The sequence below is a fragment of the Oncorhynchus clarkii genome, chromosome 1 (genome assembly GCF_045791955.1).
Source record: "Oncorhynchus clarkii lewisi isolate Uvic-CL-2024 chromosome 1, UVic_Ocla_1.0, whole genome shotgun sequence".
Classification (NCBI taxonomy): domain Eukaryota; kingdom Metazoa; phylum Chordata; class Actinopteri; order Salmoniformes; family Salmonidae; genus Oncorhynchus; species Oncorhynchus clarkii.
This window is the reverse complement of record NC_092147.1, coordinates 41,523,465-41,547,985: the sequence shown is the minus strand read 5'-3', so window position 1 is coordinate 41,547,985 and position 24,521 is coordinate 41,523,465. Positions and strand designations below refer to the sequence as shown.

Here is a 24,521-nt window from a genome sequence, read left to right as displayed (position 1 = left end):
TTCCTTATATCACTTCTCCAACTCGCAATATTTCCCCAGTCTACAAGCCTATAAATTATCAGAAATGTATGGAACTTTTTCCATCACATTTTATGAGTTGGTCTATGTACGTTTAACAAGGTTCTTGTCCTCTTTCAGTTCTTACTTGTATGCAATAAACATTTGAATTTGGAGTGGGGAAAAAAAAGTATTAAAACAAATTAAACATTTAATCTTTTTTTTTTAACTGGAGTGATCGAGGAAAAGAGATAGTGGTATAGAAAAGGAGCAGTATTGCAACAAGGAGAGGTAGCTAGAATCCAAGTGGCTCTGACAGCAGCGCTGGAGAACAGTGGGTTAACATCAGACCAGTAGAGACAAAAGATAAGGTGATCGACAAAAAGACCGGAGCAGACGGGGGAACAGCACGGGTAGGCATATTGAAAAGTTGTCATTCATTGTGACCCGAAGAATGAGGACTGCAGTAGTTTGGACCTCCAGCAGAGGGTGAGGGCGCTGTGGCATGCATCTGAAGAGTAATGGTTAGGTATGCGGTCACGGTGGCCACTGGCAAAATGGACGTAGATGGTTAGGGTAGTAGTGCAACGGTTGGCGCATGCGCTGGGGTAATATGACGTGAGCCAATGGACATGTGTGTACACACTACCTTGGTGGCGTACGCTCTCTTGAACGCCAATGCGTGAGGGACATAAACAGACTTGGGGAAAACAAAACAAACAGAAAAAAGAAAACAAACAAATGGAATGATTAAATGGGTACAATCAAACAGGCAATGTTAAAAGCCCTCCTCCCCCCATCAACACAAAGATGAGGGTGCAGTGATGAGTGGTGAATCTACATTTCTACCATGAATTATTCATCAAACATTGAACTCAAATCATTTGTATTTAAAATAGATACCCAAGTAGTCCAGAGACAACATGAAGAAAACATTGACGCAAAACAGCTGATTATATTCATGAGAAGACTTTGCTCAAAAATATACTGAACTAAAATATAAAAGCAACAACTTCAAAGATTTGAATTACAGTTCATATCAGGAAATCAGTCAATTGAAATAAATGAATTAAGCCCTAATCTATGGATTTTCACATAACTGGGAATACAGATTGGGGAGGGGGGGTTTGGTATCTGGTGTGACCACCATTTTCCTCATGCAGCGTGACACATCTCCTTCCCATAGAGTTAATCAGGCTGTTGATTAAGGCCTGTGGAATGTTGTCCCACTCCTCTTCAAAAGCTGTGTCAAGTTGCTGGATATTGGCGGGAACTGAAATACACTGTCGTACACGCCGATCCAGAGCATCCTAAACATGCTCCATGGGTGACATGTCTGGTGAATACGCAAGCCACGGAGGAACGGACATTTGGTGTTGGCAGCGGGTAAATGGCACGACAATGGACCTCAGGATCTCGTCACGGTATCTCTGTGCATTCAAATTGCCATCGATAAAATGCAATTGTGTTTGTTGTCCGTAGCTTATGCCCACCCATACCATAACCCCACCACCACCATGGGGCACTCCGTTTACAACGTTGACATCAACTAACCGCTCGCCCACACGACACCATACATATGGTCTGCGATTGTGAGGCCGGTTGGACATACTGCCAAATTCTCTAAAAAGACATTGGAGGCGGCTTATAGTAGAGAAGACAACATTACAATTATCTGGCAACAGCTTTGGTGGACAATCCTGCAGTCAGCATGCCAATTGCACGCTCCCTTAAAACTTGAGACATCTGTGGCATTGTGTTGTGTGACAAAACTGCACGTTTTAGAGTGGCCTTTTTTTGTCCCCAGCACCTGTGTAATGATCATGCTGTTTAAACAGCTTCTTGATACACCAAACCTGTCAGGTGGATGGATTATCTTGGCAAAAGAGAAATGCTCATTAACAGGGATGTAAAAAAATTTGCGCACAGAATTTGACAGATATAAGCCTTTTGTGGGTATGGAAAAATTCTAGGATCTTTTATTTCAGCTAATGAAAAATGGGAGCAACACTTTACATGTTGCGTTTATATTTTTGTTAAGTGTAGATGAATCTGCACTGCTACTAGCAGAGCAGTCTGAGACAAAAATAAGTGACAATTACATACAGTAGACTACCTATTTCAGTGAGAAGTAAAGGTACTATTTCACTCCACAGAACTGACATTAAACTACTCAACATCTCTAAAAAACGAGAAACACTAAACAAACCACAGAACAACAAAACTAATTGAGACTATTCTGGATAAATGATCCCTGATGTTCCTCAATGAGCGTCACAGGGCCAGATCCCTTGTAGTGAAAAGATCCACTCTTAACGAACATGAAATTACATTTTGTTATTTTGTTGTTGTTGCTAAAAACACGTTTTATGTACTATCAGACATATTCAGTGTTGGAGCCATGACTGAAGTCATGCTTGCCATGCCCATTGAGGCTCTGATACACGTTCAGAGTCTGTTGAAATCATAACCGTGGGCAAGACATTAACGACAAGTTGTTTTGGAAAGTATTTAAAAAAGGTTAGCATGAGGAATGCTAGCCTCTGGCCCTGAGCTCCATCTATTCTAATGGATAAACCTCCACAGATACAGAGCAGCAGCAGCAGCGGAACTAAACACTTTGAATTTGCCAGACACTGCATATTTTGACTGCTCACTGACACACGTAAAACTAATTCAATTTAACTCCTGTCCTTGATCAGGATTTCACAAACTCGGTCCGAGTGTCCCCCCTGGCTGCCCGTTTGTGTCAACTCTACACAGTTCTGTGAGTGTCACTGGGTAGGCTGATACTCCATTACATGGGTGCAACATCCATAGGTTAGGCTGTACAGTGCATATACACCGAGTGTACAAAACATTAAGGATACCTTCCTTATATTGAGTTGCACCCCTCATTTTGCCCTCAGAACAGCCTCAAATCGTCAGAGTATGGAATCTACAAGGCGACGAAAGCGTTCCACAGGGATCCTGGCCCATGTTGACTCCAATGCTTCCCACAGTGTCAAGTTGGCTGGATGTCCTTCGGGTGGTGGACCATTCTTGATACACACAGGAAACCGTTGACTGAAAAACCCAGCAGCGTTCCAGGTCTTGACACAAACCGGTGCACCTGGCAGATACTACCATACCCTGTTCAAAGGCACCTACATCTTTGGTCTTGCATATTCACCCTTTGAATGGCACACACACACAATCAACCTCAATTGTCTCGAGGCTTAAAAATCCTTCTTTAACTTGTCTCCTCCCCTTCATGTACACTGATTGAAGTGGATTTAACAAGTGACATCAATAATCGATCATAGCGTTCACGTGGATTCACCTGGTCAGTCTATCATGGAAAGAGCAGGTGTTCTTAATACTGTGTACACGGTCAGTATGCCCCCAATGCAATTACAAAGTCTAATACTTCCACAGTGCGATTTCAACGGATTTATATGTGAAATTAACAAACTTTTGTATTTTGTTGAACTTTCAATGGCGGTCTTTTATTTTAAAGGCAAATCGCAAATTCCACTATTGTGGCTAATCCTTATTGCGGCTAGCTTCACACAGGCAGAGTTGTAACTGACAAGTAACATGTAAGTCTATGTTGTTTTTTGTTTGAATTGTTTACGTGTTCGCTATGCGTGGGAAATGATAAGACAAGCGGAACTACGTAGCTAATAACTGTTGTAACGGGGACAGTATTGTAGCAACACACCTTTGGAGGGGAGGCAATCCCGCGCTGTGTTAGCTACATTTTCATGTCATCGGGTGTAGTTCGTAAAGGTTGCAGTGTGTATGTTAGGATGGTAACGTTATAATAATTAAGGATGAAGTGTGAATTCATGCCAGGAATAATAAGGGTGAAGTTTGATTTCCTCCCTTCTGTAATAAGCAGCCAATTAGTTATTTTTCCTTTATTCGTGTGTTTAATCTGATACTGTTATAACGCCGGCTAAACTGTTTATGTATGTAAGCACTTCAGAGTTATACCAAGCTAATAAGTCACTCGTAAGATAAGAAGGTTGTAAGAGTGTGCTTAACTGTATTTTTCATTTACTTTATAGTTCTCACGGAAGGTGATAATTCTGACTAAAACTACAGAATAAAGCCGCCAGTTAAAATCAAGGAACGGTTGTGCTCGTGGTTACTGGAGGGAGCTACAAGAGTTGTTGACCATTTTTATCAACATTGGTGTCATATTGGCTTTGATATGATGGTATGGAGATTTTCATTTAACATTGAACTTCAACCAATCCCGACTATTAATACCAATATTAATACTATTAATACTAATAGTTTGTTACTTTGCTTGCAGACAGAATTTAATGGCAAAAAATGGAATGGTAAATCTTTTTATAATACTGTTTTAGGTTGAGTTAGGGTGTCTGGGATTCTAACCAGAAAATAACCAAAAAATGAATAGTAATTTACATTCAACATTTGAATTGTTATGCTTGTTTGAAATTCAAAAGCATTCATCCCACTGTAGCACCAAGTGTAGTACCTCCTCTTCCTCTTTTTCTATGATTCGATCAAGGTCCCGACCTCTTTCTCTTTCTTTTCCCCTCTCCCTTATTTTTTGCCTTTTTCTCTCCCCCGCTTTTTCCTCCTTTGTCGTTTCCTTCTGAATGCCTGACACTAGGTCAAAGATGTCCGTATGCCGCTTGGAATATAAAGGATTTAAAACAGCATATGAAAACACACAAAAATGACCACAGTTGGGGTGAGGTTTTCCAGTGTGAACCGGTGATGGATGAAAATAAAACTCTGAGTGACAAGCATGACTCACGTCTGTCCTAGACTTCTGAGAAGACCTCTCCAGCACATCATCACATGACAGATCCGAGTCCTCAGAGAAGCTCAGGTTTCTGCGCGACTTCAAATCTGGAATGGAAAAAACAAAGACAGCATAACTAACTGTTATTTCTCTCTGGACTTGATGTGACCATAACTAAAATAACTAGCCAGGAACATATAACCAAAGACCGATATCAAGACTAAATGCCTTGCTCTAAGCAAGTGGTACATGGTAAACTACAGGCCATGGTATACCATGGTAAACTATAGACTCCATGACATCCTGTGTTTCTCTGTCAGTCTCACCTGACGACCTGCCGAGAGGCGACAATCGCTTCTTCCCGGAGTCGTTGGTGTTGGAGCTGGATGGCGTGCTGGGACATGACTTGTCATCCTTATTCTTCTTCTTGTCTTTCTTGTACCCCGAGAACACAGCCTTCCACAGGGACTTGTGTTTGGGCGGCGACGGCGTCTCGTCTGTGCCGTGCTTGACCGAGAGCTGGCTTTCATTCTTGGCTTTCTTCTCCTTCTTGTTCTTGCGCGGTGAGAAAAGCGAGCCGCGCTTCTTGCTCTTGCCCCCCGAGGCGGAGCCGTCGGAGGAGACGGTCGAGCTGTCCAGACTCTTGTTACCCTGACTGCTAAAGAAACGCTCTGATAGAGTCTCAGCCTTCTTCGACTCAAGAGATTTCACTGCATACGTCTTTGGAGAACCGGATGACTTCTTAGTACTTTTCCCGGAAGTCTCTGATGAGGCCACGTTCCACACCACTTTAGCCGTGGCGGCGGCGCCCTTGGCAGTGTCCGTCTCTTTCATCTTGTTGAGCTGCTTGGCCATGGCTTCCTTCAGAGCTTGGCTCTTGATGGACTTCTCTCTGGCTCTCATCCGTTCCTCTGCTATTTCCTTGGCCTCCGGGGAGAACTGCTGGGCCTTCTGGCTCTTCGAGGCCTGCTGGTTCACAGGGAAAATGGGCTTTCCGTTTTCCATGGCCAGGGCCAGGTGCAGGGGACGCTTCTCCCTCTCCCTGTTGGGCTTGCTGCTGGGCGGAGTGTAGAACCTGTCCATGGTTGTGTCCGGCGTCCGCTCGTCGTACGTGTCCTCCACATCGTCCGCAAACGGGATCTCCGCCACACACTCCACGAATGACTTCCTCACCTCCTCCCGACGTGGTTTGCTGCTCTTCTCCCGTCTCATGACCACCAACGGAGTGACCGGAGCTGTGACCGGCGAGGTGACTGGCGAGGTGACCGGTGTAGTCCTGGGGGCAGGCTTGGGCGCAGATACTGGCATAGACACAGGGCTGAGTTGGGTCCTTGGTGCAGGCACAGGGCTGTTGGTCTTGGTGAGTGCCGCCTTGGCTGGCTTCTTGGCTGGCTCAGGTGTAGTGGGGCCATCGATCCCATTGTCCCAGGACACCTGGTGCTTCTGCTGCTGCCTGAGAGTAGCTGGCTCCTCGTTGGGCGGGGGCGGCGGGGGGCTGGATGGTGGGGTGAGCATGGTGGAGTCGGAAGTGTGGTAGCTGTCACTGGCCGCCTGGCTGGTCTGGTTGGTGGCCATGCTGCCGTTGAGGCCTAGGCCGGAGCTGCTGCTGAGGTCCCTCCGTTCTGAGCCATTGCTCTTGGGCTCCGCAGGGGAGATGACCTGGCCCTCCACTGTAATGTTCAGCCTGCGAATGACCGAGCGACCGGTGAAGGGAGAAGGGGAAGGCCTAAGCTCTGAGAGATCCTCTGAGGTATAGGACTTGGTCGAGGGGGAGTCCGGAGTGGGCACCTTACCCACAGTAACATGACCCTTCTCTGGGGCTTTGCTGCTGCTGCTACGGTCCAGTGGGGTGAGACCCAGGCTCTTCCTAATCTCGGCACTCTTCAGCCAGAACTCCTCGATGATGTCCGTCTTCTTCACCAGGGTTTCGTCTGTAAGGTCCAGAGATTTTTGAGGCTCGGGGGTAGTCCTGTCAGAGGAGGCTGGTTTGGCCAGCGGAGTGGAGGTGATGGCAGGGACAGGCTGAGTTCTGACAGGGGAGTCCGAGGTGAGGGGTGAGGAGGGCTCGTGGCAGGGCAGCGGCTGGGCACAGATGGGAGACAGCGGGTTCCCTGTCGGGGGGCAGGAGCAGGGTGGAGAGTTGACAGGGGATTTTGGGGTGACCGTCTCAGGCAGTGGGATAGGCTGGGAGCGAATAGGGGATTGAACAGGGGAGTGAATGGGGGACAGGGCAGGGGTAGCGTATTGGGGGCTCTTGGTATTGGGAGTCTGAACTGTCCTCTGGGGTATTGTGACGTTCTCCAATGCCAAGGGATCTGGGAAAAAGCGCATTCCGGGTGATTTGACCAGGTAGGGAGGAGACGTGTGAGACATCTGGAAGACAAGCAGAGGAAGAGGAGCATTTAGCCTTTGACGAAGTCATTAAATGCCAAGAACTAATGGCTAACAAGTGGATGAGAGGGAAACATTTCTTACCTGTAAATCAGGCTGTGGAGTCGATGGTTTGACTGGCGAGAGCACAACTTCCGCAACTAACTTCACCGGACTGACACTAGGTTGTTCAATGCTATAGGTGATCCCCTGACTCTGCGACTTCTTGTCCTCTTCAGGAAGCGCATCACTGAGCTCTGACTGGTGCAGACGAGCCTCCGCCTCTGCGTCAGAGGGAATGTCCTCTGTAATAATATAGACAAGATCAGTGTTCTTAATAAGCCTTCTGTGACGCCTCAAAAAAATATTAGATACGAAGTAGTAGAGATTTGCTGAATAAGTTGGTTCAATACCCTGGTCCATCTCGGTGCCTGGCTCAAAATCATGGCTGCCCACTTCTGCTTCCGGGTCATCATCCTCACAGGGCTCTGAGGGCACAGGAGAGATACAGTTAAACAGGGTTATCAACTGAGCTTTCAGTTAGGTTCAAGCAGTCTAATGGGTCGTTCCATGTCATTTCAGAAAGTCACGACACCCACGATCACAGATTGTTCTGAAAAAGTTTCTGTAGTTAGAAACAGATAAGATAAGCATTCCTGCAACATGATTTTGTTTAAATATCATTTGATCTCTGAGAAATTAAGCTATTGATTGCATCCAAATTGGCCATTTTAATTTATAGTTCATATAATATTCAATAAATATAGTACACAACATCCAATTTCAGTGGGTGGTTTTCAAATTATTTATTTTTTTGATTACCCATGTCTTACACATTGGTAGAAAAAAAGTTTGGTCCAAATAGGATGTTGGGTAGTATATTTATTGAATATTATTTGAATCCTATACATTTAAAATGGCCAATTTGGTTGCAATACAATTAGCTTAATTTCATAGAGATCAAATTATATTTCAACAAAATAATGTAGCAGGAATTCAGAACAACTTGAGAGGGTGGGTGTCAAAGTCCTCTTTCTTGTTGCTTTTTGAAGGAACCCTAATCTGAACCCTCTCCATGTCTGACCTCTGAGTAAAAAGATAAGAAACAAAGTGTTATTAAACAAATACTTAAGAAAATGCCTTTGGGTAAATGTGAAGCGTGAAGAACAGGAATGAGATAAAAGCAAACGAAAGGGGATTATTGAAAACTATGCTATAACAACTGCTACAGACTAGGCTAAGGAAAGGTACACTTCTGGGACAAACTTTAAAAAGAGATTTGTGGTAAGATATTAACAGACACATCATTATAACATGTAGACATAGTTGCACATAAACACTAAAACAAAAAGAGGAGCATATATCATGGCATGATTAGTGGTATGAGACATGCACTGATCCATTTCTGCAAAACGCAAAGCATGACGCTTGCATCAAGCAATTGCACAACCAAAACGGGTTAATGGCATCACATGTCAGTGGACAAGCAAAAGTATCCCTCCTCCAAAGCGTCCTTGTGAGCTCGATACACTACAGGTGTAGGCGAGAGAGTTACTAGTTTGTATGTTTTTTTGTGTCAAGAACGAATCCCCTCCAAAAAGCTTCAAATGGGAGTCACCCGACCTCAGAAACATGCAACTGTTAATATCAGAGGAAAACAACTATTCCAGAGAAATGACTGCGCTATAATTGTCAACTCCACCCTCATTCATTCCCCACCTAGTGACACCACTGTGCAGGCAGAGGCAACCTACCATAGACTTGCAACAGCTCTGGTGAGTGTGACGTGTAGCCTACAGGAGAAACTCTTTATAATGTGTTATCAGCACAGCTTAAAGAGAGCTTTACCCTGGCTGGCCTGGCACACTGTGAATGATCTGACTCTCAACCCCTAACACATCCTGACCTCTGACAGACAGGCTTTAACACGACCTATACCCATCCCCAGGCAGAATAATAGTTTTTTAAAACTTTTATCTCTTTTTCTCCCCAATTGGTAGTTACAGTAGCTGCAAGTCCCATACGGACTCGGGAGAGGCGAAGGTCGAGAGCCATGCGTCCTCCGAAACACAACCCAACCAAGCCGCACTGCTTCTTGACACAATGCCCGCTTAACCCGGAAGCCAGCCGCACCAATGTGTCGGAGGAAACACTGTACACCTGGCGACCGTGTCAGCGTGCATTGCGCCCGGCCCGCCACAGGAGTTGCTAATGCGCGATGGGACAATCCCTGCCAGCCAAACCCTCCCCTAACCCGGACGACGCTGGGCCAATTGTGTGCCAACCCATGGGTCTCCCGCAGCGACGCCTCTTGCACTGAGATGCAGTGTCTTAGACCACAGCGCCACTCGGGAGTTCATTCTCTTACATTCTTGATGGTGCTTGCCGCTATAGATATGTGTCAAGTCTAGAACACCTTATGCAACTCGTCTCCACTTCTACTCCTATTTGCTGTAGGTACTGTATAGTCCGATGCACAGGGAAGCGGGGTTGGGTGGTGAGTGAAGTGGTAAAGGTAGTGCAAGTGTTGGCTTCACCCCAAGAGAGATACACTCTCCTGCGTGGCATCATTCCGGCATGCATGCTTGTGAGTGTGGGTCTGTGTGAGTGTGTGCTGCCATGCTCTAAGGAAGGCCGGTATACAGTAGCATAGAGTTACGAGCTAAAGTATATAGGGATCATCATATAGAATGATCACATATATCGCTCTGCACTACCTCCGGACACCGACTCCAACCAGACTCGCACAGCCTCATGACGAGTGGATGTGTGGGCGGGGGCTACATTCAAAACAGACATTGGGATAGGAAATGAATGTAAAACAACAGACTCTTGGGAAAGAAACAACAGAACAAAACAAAGCCAAACTAGACAGTATAAAAAAAATGAGAAAAATAAATGAAGGAAGCCAGGGTGTGATTGTTGACCTTTGACCTGACCCAGTGACACTGGTGTCTTTGTCCACCAAGTCACAACCCCATACCCCCGCAATAACAATTAGACACAACATAAAAGGCTGGACAAAAATTAGACACAGAAAATAAAGCAGGTCAATCAAAACAAATCACAGACGATTATAGACAATATGTTTGTTAATGTTGGGGTTAACAGGGTGGCTCCCCCTGGCTCAGACACACAGAAGTAGCCGGTCTGATGAGAAACACTGGTCTCTTCCCTCAACCTGGAGACCCACAGCCAAGAAGCCACGGGGCCAGGTCTGGTAGTGTACCCAGGGATCAGCTCCTTTGGGCTGGGTTACCTGTGGAGGGGGACTGGGTGAGCGTGGTGGATGGCTGGGAGGCCGAGGCAGGAGGCTCCTCCTTGTCCCCCTCTGACAGTGCGGAGACTCGTCTGAGATTCTTAATGCCCGTCGGATCCACAGGCTGCAGCACCTGCTGGATCTGCAGGTTTCTGGCTGTATGGAGGTGTAGGGGTTGGGTCATATACATGTGATGGTGGTGTGTGTGGATTTAAGTTGCAGAAGGGTGAGAGAGAGTAGAGGAGAGACAGTCGTTGAGGAAGAAGGGTGGGAATACAAAGGGAAAGGGGAACAGACAGGACAGAACAGGAAAAGGAGAGAGAAGGCAGAGAGGTGATTAAAGACCAGTAGGAGACAGTAGAGTTGTATATGATATACCACAACCAGGAAGGTGGACGCTGCATGCACTAGCATCCTGGAACAAGAGTAGCAGCTTAACAGTAAAAGTATTACATTAGGAACAAGACTTTAACAATGTTTATCATCACACCACTCTCTATCATGCTAAAACTGTAATGACTAAAACTGACTCTGTACATTTTCTTAGTATTAGTCGATTAGTACAAAGTTGAAAGATTAAAAAAAAAAATGTTAATTTGAAAAACGTTAAAAGTTAGGGTAAAACGGGAAGTCATATTTCAGCTTGAAAATGTAAAACAGAGAATGAAAAATAAATCACTCTTACTCTCTTCAAAATAGCAAAAATAACCAAATCAGACAACATAATAATGCAAACCAAACACTCCTGGAGAAAGCCTGGTAAAAAGAAACAAATTGATGAGAATGTTTCTTCACTCGTAGTTATTATGTTCAGTGTACAAACTGCAAAACTCATCCGCAGGCAGTGGTGCTACCTTTAAATCTACAGGTATCCTCTTCGTCTTGGAGGTTCTCCAGCCATATGCCTGACTGGAGCTCCTGCTCCCACGGGCAGTACTCCCCCTCTACCAGTTGGGGGAGACATCGCCCACATAATAACACACACACACACGGGAAAGACACAAACGCATTCAGACACAGACGTCACACACACAGGAAGGGAGACACATGGTGGGAAAGAGGAGGAGAAGAAGAGGGAGGAAGAGAGATGGAGAAGATGAGGAAAACAATGACTTTACAATGACAGGTGAAAAAGGTACACTTTTCTACAAGAAGTAGATTCAGTCTGTTCTGAGATAAATTGTCACAGAGCTGAGATGAAGACTGAATGCTCACATACATATGAGGAGGAGGGATGAGGAAGACCTCATAGGGAAAACATTGACATCCCTCTGGCTCTGACACCAGTTTACTGGAGGCTACCTCTCAGAACCCAGTGACTGAACACCTAGAAACAGCAGCTACATTCAGAAATGTCATATTACTACCTTGACATTGAATCAGAGCAGACAGAATATTAGGGATCGGCACACCAACAGGACATCTGAAAACCACAGACAAACTGCATAGATGTTTGTGAAACTTTAAAAAAATGTTTACCATCAGTCGATTCCGCCTCATCGTCCTCCTCTTCTTCGTCATCTTCCTCCTCCTCCACTTCTAGATCCCTAGCGATGTGACCATGTGTCTCGTCCTCTCCCTCACCGTCCTCTCCCTCACCGTCCTCTCCCTCAGCCCCTGGGTCGCTGTCAGTCTTCAGCTTGGCATGGAGCTCCACAGCCTCCTTCCAGGGTACTCCTCCCAGGTCTGAGGGGCTGGGGGGCTCCTGCTGCTCCTCCTCATGTTGCTCCTCTTCATCCTGGTCCTCCTCCTCCATGTCAGACTCAGAGCTGCTGTATGAAAGCAAGGGAGGGAGGTGCAAGTCAGAGCAGGCAGGGTTGGAGTCATCATGGAAGGGGATTTATATCACCAACACTTACTGGCACTGTATGTATCCAGTACTAGAAAACCACTGACCATAACGATCATCACATACGAACATGCAATATTAAAATGATCGTTTAAGTATCTGCCACGCTTTGTGTACATGACTATATATAGGCCTATGTTAAATTGCTGAGTTCAACAGTTGTTGCCATAGGTCACCCCATGCAGAGTTGACTGTTCCTCTGTGGTCTCACCTGGAGCCCAGGTCTGCGTGCGTGTCCTTGTCCAACACACTGCTTAGGTTGTGTTCGGCCAGCGTCTCCTCTGGCACCTCCTCTAGGTCCTCCTCCCGCTGCAGAGACAGACGATAGTTCTCCAGCTCGATGCGCTCCGGCGTGCCCCGCAGACGCTTAGCCAGGCTGGGCTCCTGCAGCCCGTTCACCTCCGGGACTGGGGTGGACCGCGGAGGGGGAGAGAATACAGACAGGCAACTGAGAAATCATAGGTAGCATGGTCGAGGAGAGGAGCTGGAGGGATGCAGCAGGGCAAGAGCCATGCAAGGCTTGTAGACACTAGGCAGGCTCAGCTTTCATTCAAACTGGGGCTATGCTACTCTGCAACTTCTCTCAAGGTTTGCACTATACCATCGGACCAGTATACTGTGCCTACTGTATAACAACGTGCTACCAGAAACCAGATCTCTTCCATAATCACATTTCCATCCATGTTTCTTCCATTACTATAGTTGGGCACGGGTTTATTGTGGCTCATTTTCTATCAACTGATTTGTGTCATGTTTGAGACATTTTTGTTTTGTTTATATACACATTTATTTTGGAATCTAGGAAAAACAGACAAAAACACAGCCATTCTAATCATTTATTGCATAAATGTTTGTTTCCTACAGCGTCTCACAAATCCAATATATATAGTGTATATTATTTATACTTTATAGAATTATATAACATTCTATATGCAACAGGGTAAAGGTTGGTACTACTTTGCCTGTTTCCCATCCTAGGAAGCAACTCTTAAAGCTGACAGACACTGAAAGTCTAAATTTGAGGTGAGATTATACAAGAGCACAGATGCGGTAAAGATGTCAATGGAACACAGGACACTGACGCCGTCATTGAGGCACATTCAACAAACCTGATATAACAAAGTGGATATTCGTCAAATCCATAAGGATTTATACACAGAGTGTACAAAACATTAAGGACACATGCTTTTTCCATGACAGACCAGGTGAAAGCTATGATCCCTTATTGAGGTCTCTTGTTAAATCCACTTCAAAATCAGTATAGATGAAGGGGAGGTTAAAGAAGGATTTTAATGCCTTGAGACAATTGGAGACATGGATTGTGTTTGTGGGCCATTCAGAGGGGGAATGGGCAAGACAAAATATTTAAGTGCCTTTGAACGGGATATGGGAGTAGCTGCCAGGCGCACAGGTTTGTGTCAAGAACTGCAACGCTGCTGGTTTTTTCCACACTCAACAGTTTCCCGTATGTACCAAGTGTGACGACCCTCCCACTCTGTCTGCCAAATTCTTTCCCTTTGCTCTTGTTTTCCTTAATAGGATGTCGGTGGGTGGACAAATGGGACACACCTGGGCTTGGGTGTGTCCCAGGATAAATGCACCTCTTCCCCCATTCATTGAGGAGACTCTCTCCATGCAGACACCGATAGATTTTGGTCGTGGCATTTTTGTGGCTGTTCTGTTTGTTTGCGTTGGCACCTTTCAACACCCCTCAGTATCACATTTATGCACGCAACCACTCACTTACACTACTGACTACACAAATTGTATTTAGGTTACTTAAGTTAATAAATATATTTTGTTATTCCTTATCTCCACGTTGTCTCCCTTTTTTTTTTTTTACTTAGAGCCGGTTGGTGACACAAGAATGGTCCATCACCCAAAGGATATCCAGCCAACTTGACACCACTGTGGGAAGCATTGGAGTCAACATGGGCCAGCATCCCTATGGAACGCTATTGACACCAGAGTACATGCTCCTGATGAATTGAGGCTCTTTTGAGTGCAAAAGGGGAGGGTGCAATTCAATATTAGGAAGGTGTCCTTAATGTTTTCTACACTCAGTGTATATTGTAAAAGGCCCACAATATGGTTACTGAAGTCAGATTTTGATATATTTGGCTATTTTCACTGCATAACATTTAGAAGTGACCGCTAAATGCTAACGTTAACTCCCGTTCGTATGAGCTAGTAGGATAGCTAGCATACCTAAATTAGTTGCGGTAGTCAAAGTAGTTTAACTGTAATGCAGTTGATAAGTGATATTGACATCCATACAAGCATTAAACTCAGATTTTTACCTCAAAATGTTGTGAAATACACATACAGTATAAACAACAGCGTAAATGACGGCTAATTCTGCTGGTGAGCAATGAGGGGATTCGGGATCTCTAGCACACGCATTTCCAATGCGTAAAAATGGTTTGGGTCATGTTCCATTTACCTTTTTACCGCATCTACAGGGCACAGCAACCCTTAGAAACGTGTTCTTTAAAATTCTAAATGTAGCTTATAATTAAGGGAGTGAGAAACTTACCAACAGACAATGTGTTGTAAGCAATGACCTTACGCAACACTCACCAAAGCATGGTGTGGTAGTGAGTGTGATATTTGATTTGTTTTCATGAGCTGGTGCTAGTGGTGACAGTTCATGTCAGATGAGTGAAACTGAAGAATGCAGAACTCTAGTATCACAGGGGAGCATTTAGAGGGCAATTACACTGTCTGCATCATGAGACGATAGATTCTCGAGCCAATTCGTCTTAGTCCACTAACCTCTAAAGACTATAACAGAAATGATAGGGGTTCCCAAAGGCCAGCATGTGTTACGAGATGATCAAGGTCATTGCCATTATCAGGTAATATATGTCATGTCTGCGGCCTGCCTATATCTTATATAATATATCTTAGTTCCAAGTATAAATGTGCTAGTAGTTGAGGGGTGAAAGCCTTATATTTACCTTAATTATAATACTGGCATAGTAGGTCTACAGATGACCTATTAAAGTAATCTAAGATACAAACTTCCCACCTCGGATCAGTCGCCTGACATTAGATATATCAAGCTACACGTTTCAGCTATTACATCTATGACCCCACAGTACATGCAAGAGAAATGTAACATTTTAGGAAAGGCAGTAGAGGTGTTCGTATGCAAAGAGAGAAGGTGGGAATGCAGGAGGACAGACAAGACAGCCACTGACGGTATGGTCAGAGAGGAGAGGGAGGGTGGATCTCACAAGGGGCCAATCACAAGCACTGTTTCAAACACTAGCTTTTGGCTTCGGGCTGCTCTGATAGGAGGGTGAAAAGGTAAAGCTTACAGAGAACCAATCACAAGCACTGATACAGGCACGCTCTAGTCAGCGGGTCAAAAAGGAGAAGGTAAAGCTAAGAAGGTCACAGGCCACTACAGGTTACAATCACAAGTTTGGCTATCGATTAAAGCACAGGCAGGCAAAAGAGCACAACTTACTTATTGAGTAATATAACATGTTTAATATCATAAGTTACAATTCAACAGGTTACTGTTAAATTACTAATAACCTGTTAAATTACTATAAGTCAGTGAGAAAAGGTAACTTGAGTATAATGGTCTTAAAAACCACAGAAGAAAACAGCGAAGGCTCATCATTTTGCCTGACTGTTATTTTAATTTCCAGGCCGAGAAATGAAGAAGAAGAAGATGCACCATTTGTTTCAAATCTAGCTGCCGGCCGGGCTACTTTACTAGCCAAAAATCAATCCCAAATTGGATGCGAATGGGAGGGAATGCTGCATCTTCAAGAAATAAATTACACCACACACACAGAATCACAAGATTTACATCAACAGGACAGCAAGTCAACAAGCTATACGAAAGACGGATAGAGGATGCTAGCTTAGATCTATACAGTTTCACTCAGAGTAATTAGTTGGTGAAGTGAAGTCAGAGGTCATAGGGAGACGGGATATGTTATACAAAGCATTGTGGGTACTGTAGTACACCATGCTACAGGTCATGCTAGGAGATTGAGCAAGGCGTTGAGGGTGAAACAGCAGAGGAGGTAGACACAGTAGGTACAAAGGAATGGCGAGTCGAAGGGGTTTAGTGCCACCTGGTGGCAGGTCCAGGACAGGGTCCGGCGGAGGGTGCGCAGGGGCCCCTCCCCACTCCCCAGGGCCAGCGGTGCCAAGCAGGGCAGTGGCACCACAGCTAGAGGTGAGGATAGCGGGATAGTGGGGGTACCTGAGGACCGGCGCTCGGTGGGGGAAGGGGATGCCATCGCCCCCCTCCCAGGGGAGTCCACAGTGACCGCCGCGGGCAAGGAAGCCTGGTTGTCCTGGAGACGAGACAGAAGTGCAGGGGAGGAGGGGGTCAATACACATCCTACACTTCCTGATTATCCTACGAAACAGATCCAGTGTGATAGTGAGAGATTGAGAGGAATAAATTCACAGAGCTGGAGAGAGACATGGTAGAGCTCAGAGAGCTAGTCCACACAATACAAACAGAACAAACCCACAAAACAGACCCCAACAAGACCTGGAGGGCAGACGGTGGAGATGGACGGCCATCTGAGAGAGCTGGTCGCTCTACGGACTGGGGAGGGAGAACTTAAAAGAGTCACACATGGCACTGAAAGAGGAGGTGAGAAACCTGAGGTGTGACAGAGAGCAGGGACTCTCCCCCAGAGAAGCCAGCGGAACAGCCCAACCCAGACCCCAACACAACAATGGGACAGGACCCACCAACCCCTCCTAACAGCCCCCTGTCAACTCCCCTGATTGCTCTCTTGACAACCCCCACACATCCACTGAGGACACACAAAAGCCAGAGATTGCGCTCCTCATTGACTCAAATGGCAAATACATTCAAGACACAAAGTGGCTAAGCTCTGGTGCCCAAACACTAGGCATGCCCTGGAGCTGTTGTCAGAGGACAGACTAGGGTCCCCCAGCCACATCATAATTCACACGGGCACAAATGATCTGAGGGCCCAGCAGGAAAGGGTGGCCATAGCACTCAAGGGAGTGATTGAAAAAGCTTATCCCACTTTCCCCAACGCACCCTGCTGCCACGAAAAGACGTTTACCCTGTCACCACCATACAGCGGGTGAATGCAAGAATTTCGCGAGACTGTGCCCCAAAACCTAATGTCTACCTGGCCCACCACTCCAGCCTGGACAGATCAGATGCTCAACATGCTCTGTTCACACCTACTGTGATGGTCCAGGCCTAAACCACACAAAAACAACACTAGACACCATGGAACACAGAGCTTTTACCATCTCATCCTGGAATATACAAGGTCTGAGGTCATCTGCCTTTGGCCTAAAGAGCAGGAACCCAGACTTCATCAAAGAAATTGGAAATACAGACATTGTCATCCTACAAGAAACATGGCGTAAAGGAGACGGACCCACTGGTTGCCATCTAGGTTACTGAGAGCTGGTAGTCCCATCCATCAAACTATCAGATGTGAAACAGGGAAGAGATTCCGGGGGTATGCTAATTTGGTATAGAGCAGACCTAACCCCACTCTATTCAATTAGTCAAAACAGGAACATTTTACATCTGGCTAGACATTAATAAGGAAATGATCTCACCAGAGAAAAATGTCCTCATGTGTCCTACCTATATCCTCCCAATAGAACCCCCATTAACGATGACAGCTTCTCCATCTTAGAGGGGGAGATCAACAATTTCCAGACCCAGGGTCCTGTACTAGTTTGTGGCGACCTAAATGCCAGAACTGGACAAGAACCTGACACCATCAGCAAACAGGGGGACAAGCACCTACCTGGAGGGGACAGCATTCTCTCCCCCATATGCCCCCCTAGGCACAACCATGACAACATAACCAACAAAAACGGGTCACAACTCCTGCAGCTCTGTCGCACACTGGGTATGTACATATGGACCACAAAGCTTCTACCATCTCATCCTGGAATATACAAGGTCTGAGGTCATCTGCCTTTGGCCTAAAGAGCAGGAATGGTAGGCTTCGAGGGGACTCCTACGGTAGGTACACATATAGCTCATCTCTTGGCAGCAGTACTGTAGACTACTTTATCACTGACCTCAACCCAGAGTCTCTCAGAGCGTTCACAGTCAGCCCACTGACACCCCTATCAGACCACAGCAAAATACACTCTACTTGAACAGAGCAATCCTCAATCATGAGGCATCAAAGCCAAAGGAGGTGAATAATATATATTTTTAAATGTTATAAACTTGAAGGAGAGTAGTGTGGAAATCTACCAAAAAACAAATTGGGCAACAACAAATTCAATCCCTTCTAGACAATTTCCTGGACAAAATGTTTCACTGTAATAGTGAAGGTGTAATGCTGGCAGTAGAAAATCTAAACAGTATATTTGACCTATCAGCTTCCCTATCAAATGTAAACATTTCAAACAGAAAATGAACAACATCGACAAATAGTTTGATGAAGAACGCAAAAACCTAAAGAAATTGAGAAACCTGTCCAACCAAAAACAGAGAGACCCAGAACACCGGAGTCTACACCTTCACTATGGTGAATCACTAAAACATCACAGAAATACACTGCGGAAAAAGAAGGAACAGCACGCCAGAAATCAGCTCAATGTAATTGAAGAATCCATTGACTAACCACTTCTGGGAAAATTGGAAGACACTAAACAAAGAACAACAGGAAGAATTATCTACCCAAAACGGAGACGTAGGGTAAACCACTTCTCCAATCTTTTGGCTCTATAACAAAGAACAAACCGCAAAAACATGAACAAATACAAATCTTAGAAACAACTATTAAAGACTACCAGAATCCACTGGATTCTCCCATTACCTCGAATGAACTATAGTATAAAATAAAAACCCTCCAACCCAAAAAGGCCTGTGGTGTTGATGGTATCCTCAATGAAATGATAAAATATACAGACAACAAATTCCAATTGGCTATAATAAAACTCTTTAACATCATCCTACAGCAGCACCTAGATCTTCTGCACAGATTCTGCCAGACCTGGGCCCTGACAGTAAATCTCAGTAAGACCAAAATAATGGTGTTCCAAAAAAGGTCCAGTCGCCAGGACCACAAATACAAATTCCATCTAGACACCGTTGCCCTAGAACACTATACTATACAAACAAACTATAAATACCTTGGCCTAAACATCAGCGCCACACGTAACTTCCACAAAGCTGTGAACAATCTGAGAGACAAGGCAAGAAGGGCATTCTAATTCTGCAAAAAATATCCTCCGTATACAACGTAAAACACCAAATAATGCACGCTGAGCAGAACTAGGCCGATGCCCGCTAATTATCAAAATCCAGAAAAGAGCGTTAAATTTTACAACCACCTAAAAGGAAGGGATTCCCAAACCTTCCATAACAAAGCCATCACCTACAGAAATTAACCTGGAGAAGAGTTCCCTAAGCAAGCTGGTCCTGGGGCTCTGTTCACAAACACAAACAGACCCCACAGAGCCCCAGGACAGCAACACAATTAGACCCAACCAAATCATGAGAAAACAAAAAGATAATTACTTGACACATTGGAAAGAATTAACAAAAGAAACAGAGCAAACTAGAATGCTATTTGGCCCTAAACAGAGAGTACACAGTGGCAGAATACATGACCACTGTGACCGACCCAAACTTAAGGAAAGCTTTGACTATGTACAGACTCAGTGAGCATAGCCTTGCTATTGAGAAAACCTGTCTTCTCTTGAGAGCCAGGCAGCCTACGTGCTCACTGCCCACAAAATTAGGTGGAAACTGAGCTGCACTTTCTAACCTCCTGCCAAATGTGTGACCATTTTAGAGACACATATTACCCTCAGATTACACAGATCCACAAAGAATTTGAGAACAAACACGATTTTGATAAACTCCCTTATCTATAGGGTGAAATACCACAGTGTGCCATCACAGCAGCAATATTTGTGACCTGTTGCCACAAGAAAAGGCCAACCAGTGAAGAACAAAAACCATTGTAAATACAACCCATATTTATGTTTATTTATTTTCCCTTTTGTACTTTAACCATTTGCACATCGTTACAAGATTAAATATACAAAATATGACATTTGTAATGTCTTTATTATTTTGGAACTTCTATGAGTGTAATGTTTACTGTTCATTTTTATTGTTTATTTCACTTTTGTATATTATCTACTTCACTTGCTTTGGCAATGTTAACATGTTTCCCATGTCAATAAAGCCCCTTCAATTGAATTGAGAGAGAGAGAGAGAGAGGGTGAGAAAGAGAGAGGGTGTGAGAGAGAAAGGGTGTGAGAGTGAGAATGAGTGTGTGTGTGTGTGAGGATGTGTGTGTGTGTGGGGGGGGGGGGGGTCATTACCTTAGCATTGAGCAGAGCAGGGGTCTGTGCCGGCCTCTTCCTCTGAGCCTGACCAGACGAGCGGTAACAGTAGTGGGGCTTGCAGTAAAACTTCCCTGTAGGAGAGGAGACAGAAACAGAGAAGTACTAAACCAGTGCAAAACAAACATACTGCAGACTGCATTAACCTCATCTGACTGTTGCATACTCTTCAGTACCGTGAAAGCCTGTGTGTGTGTGTGTGTGTGTGTGTGTGTGTGTGTGTGTGTGTGTGTGTGTGTGTGTGAGAGAATGCTGTACATAGAAAGACAACATTTTGTCCTCCCTCCCTCAGTTCCTACTGGGCATTCTGGAGTCTGCTCTACCAGTGGGATGACTGGGATCACAAACTAAAACTGGGAGAAACAGACACTCTTGTCATTGCAAACAATTTGCTACTTGTTCCATGAGCAGAAGAGAGGCCTTGTGGCACTCAGAGAGAGAACATGAATGAATCATGCAGCAGACACTGAGGACAATATGATGACTCTTACTGCAACCACAAGGACAAAGCTTGGCATAGCGCGCGTGTGTGCCTATGAGTCAACACTTTTTACAGTACCTTCATCATGTAACAGGTGCCTTTGAGTCTAAATTGACTGTATTGTGTGTCAGAAATGTCTGTGCCCTGTTTGAATTTAGTCAAAACAAAGTGATTGTGTCATTCAGCGGGATGTTTTTGTGAACATATCAACAGTGTATGCAAGCTGTTTCTATTCACATGTACACTCAGTGTACAAAACATTAGCAACACCTTCCTAATATTGAATTGCACCCCCCTTTGCCCTCAGAACAGCCTCAATTCACCGGGGCATGGACTCTACAAAGGTGACGAAAGCGTTCCACAGGGATGCTGGCCCATGTTGACTCCAATGCTTCCCACAGTTGTGTCAAGTTGGCTGAATGTCCTTTGGGTGGTGGACCATTCATGATACACTCTGGAAACTGTTGAGCGTGAACAAACCAGCAGTGTTGCAGTTCTTGACACAAACCGGTGCACCTGGCACCTACTAAAATACCCCGTTCAAAGGCAGTTCAATCTTTTGTCTTGCCCATTCAGCCTCTGAATGGCACACACACACAATCCATGTCTCAAATTGTCTCAAAGCTTAAAAAACCTTCTTTAACTTGTCTCCTCCCCTTCATCTATTCGAAGTGGATTTAACAAGTGACATCAATAAGGGATCATAGCTTTCACCTGGTCTGCCATGGAAAGAGCAGGTGTTCTTAATTTTTTGTACACTCAGTGTACATTTGTATTAGTCTGATCCCAGAACTGTTTGTATGACGTTACCAACTCCTACAGTCATTCAATGGGAAGACAGCACAAACATATCTGTACTGAGCGAAAAGCACACTACACATTGTAACCACAACAGGTGGCTTTAAAGTTGGGTCTTCCTCCACGTACCGTCCTCCACATCGAAGGCGTAGGACGAAAGTCGTAGTGTGGTGCCGCAGTAGTCACACTTGAAGCAGCTGCGGTGGAAGAACTTGCCCTCGGCACTCAGCCGCTCCATCACGTACACACGCTTCCGGCAGAAGAAGCACACGTCACTGCCCCCGATGTTCTGGGGGAACTCCTTCCTCAGGGAACTCTGTAAGGGTGAGAGGACGAGAGGAGACAGTATTAGGGGCTGGGGAGAGGTAAAGAGAGATGAGGAGAGTGGGAAGCCATTTTCCTGAAGCCCCCGGCTTCACAACTAAGTGGGAAAAATCTAACTGGTAGAGAGTTAGGGGATGTGGGATCAAATGTTCCATTGATATCAAACCATTCACAACCTAGTAGATTATGGCTGTGAATTAGCCACTGACAAGTTTTTCAGAAACACCTGAGATTATAGCCACCACAAAGCTTAAGTGGGGTCAAATGTTTCACACACACAGAACACTGGTCACAGAGTTCCTAACACACACACAATTACAATCCGTCTCTAGAACTAGAAGGAAGTCCTAGTTATACTCATCATCACTAAACACCACATTTACGTTCCCTAGCTGGAGTCACTTCACTCTTGGGTCTACAACATGCCTAGTGTCCTACGATGCCATTGGCTCTTACCAACTCCCTTTTGTCAAGTAAGGGCTTAGGTTCCTCTTGAGGCTGAAGCTGATTGGCTATCTGCTCAGCCAATAAGCTCACTTCCCCTGTGTACATCTTTAAATAGCTCTATCGAAGGCAGAGAGAGAGAAAGAAAGGACAGTAGGATGAGAAAGACAAAGAGAGAGGAAAAAGAAAGACATGCCAAGACAAAGGGATACTTTGGGATTTTCCAATGGAATCCCCTTTATCTACTTCCCCAGAGTCAGAAAAACTTGTGGATAGAGGTAGTTTTGCGAGCCAATGCTAACTAGCGTTAGTGCAATGACTGGAAGGCTAGTTAGCAATTGCGCTAGCGCTAGTTCGCAACTTCCTTCAAACTGCATGCCAAGACATACAAATGGTATCCACGAGTTCATCTGACTCTGGGGAAGTAGATAAAAGGGCCTCATTGCGAACATCCCGAAGTATCCCTTTACGGATGAGAGAAAAGACATGCAAAGGAATGTGAGCAAAACCAAATGGCAGAGTAGAAGGAGTTGTATGAGGAAGAGGGGTAAACTATGATGGGAGGTGAGGTAGTACACTATGTAAGGCACTAAAGGGCAAAAATATTCAACTGATCGTGAGAGGGAAACTAAGCCGTGTTTGGTTGAACGGCCCACCAGCCCCACCCAATGAACTGCTTTGAATGAGTGTTTTCAACAGAAGAGAAATACGTGCTAACCAACTGCATACAACTCTTGAACCCTCATTGGCACAAAGAAAGCCACTACCCACACCGCGCCACATGCAGTGTCCGACAGAAAGCCTATTTGATTTGAACCAATAAAACACATGTGATGTGTACACACCATTACTTTAATGAGGAGCGAAAGCTGTTGACTGGCTCTGTGAGGCTGAGTATGATCCTGGACTTTGACTGTGGCTATATGCGCTTATACCCATATACACAGACACACACAAACACACAAACACACACAGTCAGATTTATGGTGTTAATGTTTCCTGCGCTACCCTTTGGCTAATAAAACAAGAAAGATAGTTGGTCACCGTGGACACAGGAAGTTAGGATCAACTGTGCACATTCAAAAGAGCAGAGATTCACTGTAATATCTCAAACGCGCTTCAGCTGTAACCCTAAAATGGCCAGGATTAGATCAACAAAGATCCCAAAATAACATTTATCCTGCAGAGAGACAGAATTGAGGTCAGTTAGCACAGCGTAAGCCATAGAAAAGAGATTGAAATATTTAGCGTAAATATACCATGGTGTATTATAGTGGCACATCTCTGGGGCGTGATTACACCAGCCCAGTTGGAACAGAACAGGGCTTATGAACATGAGGATCAAATTAAACTGTATTGAGGCCAAAACATCAGGCAAGGACTCCCCTAAGCACAGAGACCACAAAACTGAAATGCAATGCAGGCCACGCCTAAGGGACTACTTACAGCAATCTATTGGAACATAAATCAATGACTACAGTACACTCTCTTCCACATTTCAGTGTCATCACACTTTTCACCGCAGCAATCTGAGTAGTATCTTTGACTAAAACGGCAGGATGCATTTTTACATCCATACATCATATGAACCATTCCTGTATGCAGTGTGAACTTGCTTGTTAGGACACACATTGGAGATCAGTTCAATTACATATCACAGGCCAGGCAGTGAGTTATTTGGCCCGTCTTCAAGAGCCAGTGAGTGTTAGGGTGATTTCAACTGTCAATCTTCCCAGAAGGGAGGGGCTACCGGTCTCAGAGTTTCAGGGGAGGAGAGGGGGCTCTCTGGGTTCTGGCTGTGAGACAGGTGCCCCTTTTGTATACAGAAATGCAAGGGTTTTTTTGTGGATTCCAGGGGGAAAAAGAGGGAAGAGAAAGGGCA

General features: G+C 45.0%; 1 protein-coding gene across 11 annotated transcripts in view; it reads right to left on the bottom strand.

Moving 5' to 3' along the window:
- Nucleotides 1–24,521, bottom strand: part of LOC139407155 (microtubule associated monooxygenase, calponin and LIM domain containing 3a) — an 87,748-nt gene that overhangs the window by 10,856 nt on the left and 52,371 nt on the right. For 3 of the 11 annotated variants that reach the window (XM_071150662.1, XM_071150680.1, XM_071150726.1), the window contains exons 17-28: nucleotides 22,001–22,187; nucleotides 20,572–20,666; nucleotides 16,469–16,562; nucleotides 12,452–12,647; nucleotides 11,871–12,163; nucleotides 11,246–11,335; nucleotides 10,392–10,547; nucleotides 7,546–7,620; nucleotides 7,238–7,437; nucleotides 5,089–7,135; nucleotides 4,775–4,869; nucleotides 647–697 (exon numbers count right to left, since the gene is read on the bottom strand). In XM_071150662.1, coding sequence (XP_071006763.1) covers nucleotides 647–697; nucleotides 4,775–4,869; nucleotides 5,089–7,135; nucleotides 7,238–7,437; nucleotides 7,546–7,620; nucleotides 10,392–10,547; nucleotides 11,246–11,335; nucleotides 11,871–12,163; nucleotides 12,452–12,647; nucleotides 16,469–16,562; nucleotides 20,572–20,666; nucleotides 22,001–22,187 — 3,579 coding nt within the window. Of the gene's footprint in view, nucleotides 1–646; nucleotides 698–4,379; nucleotides 4,649–4,774; nucleotides 4,870–5,088; nucleotides 7,136–7,237; nucleotides 7,438–7,545; nucleotides 7,621–9,849; nucleotides 9,913–10,391; nucleotides 10,548–11,245; nucleotides 11,336–11,870; nucleotides 12,164–12,451; nucleotides 12,648–16,468; nucleotides 16,563–20,571; nucleotides 20,667–22,000; nucleotides 22,188–22,651; nucleotides 22,760–24,521 lie in introns of those variants that run through there. The other 8 variants (XM_071150671.1, XM_071150699.1, XM_071150652.1 and 5 more) reach the window with 7 other exon arrangements.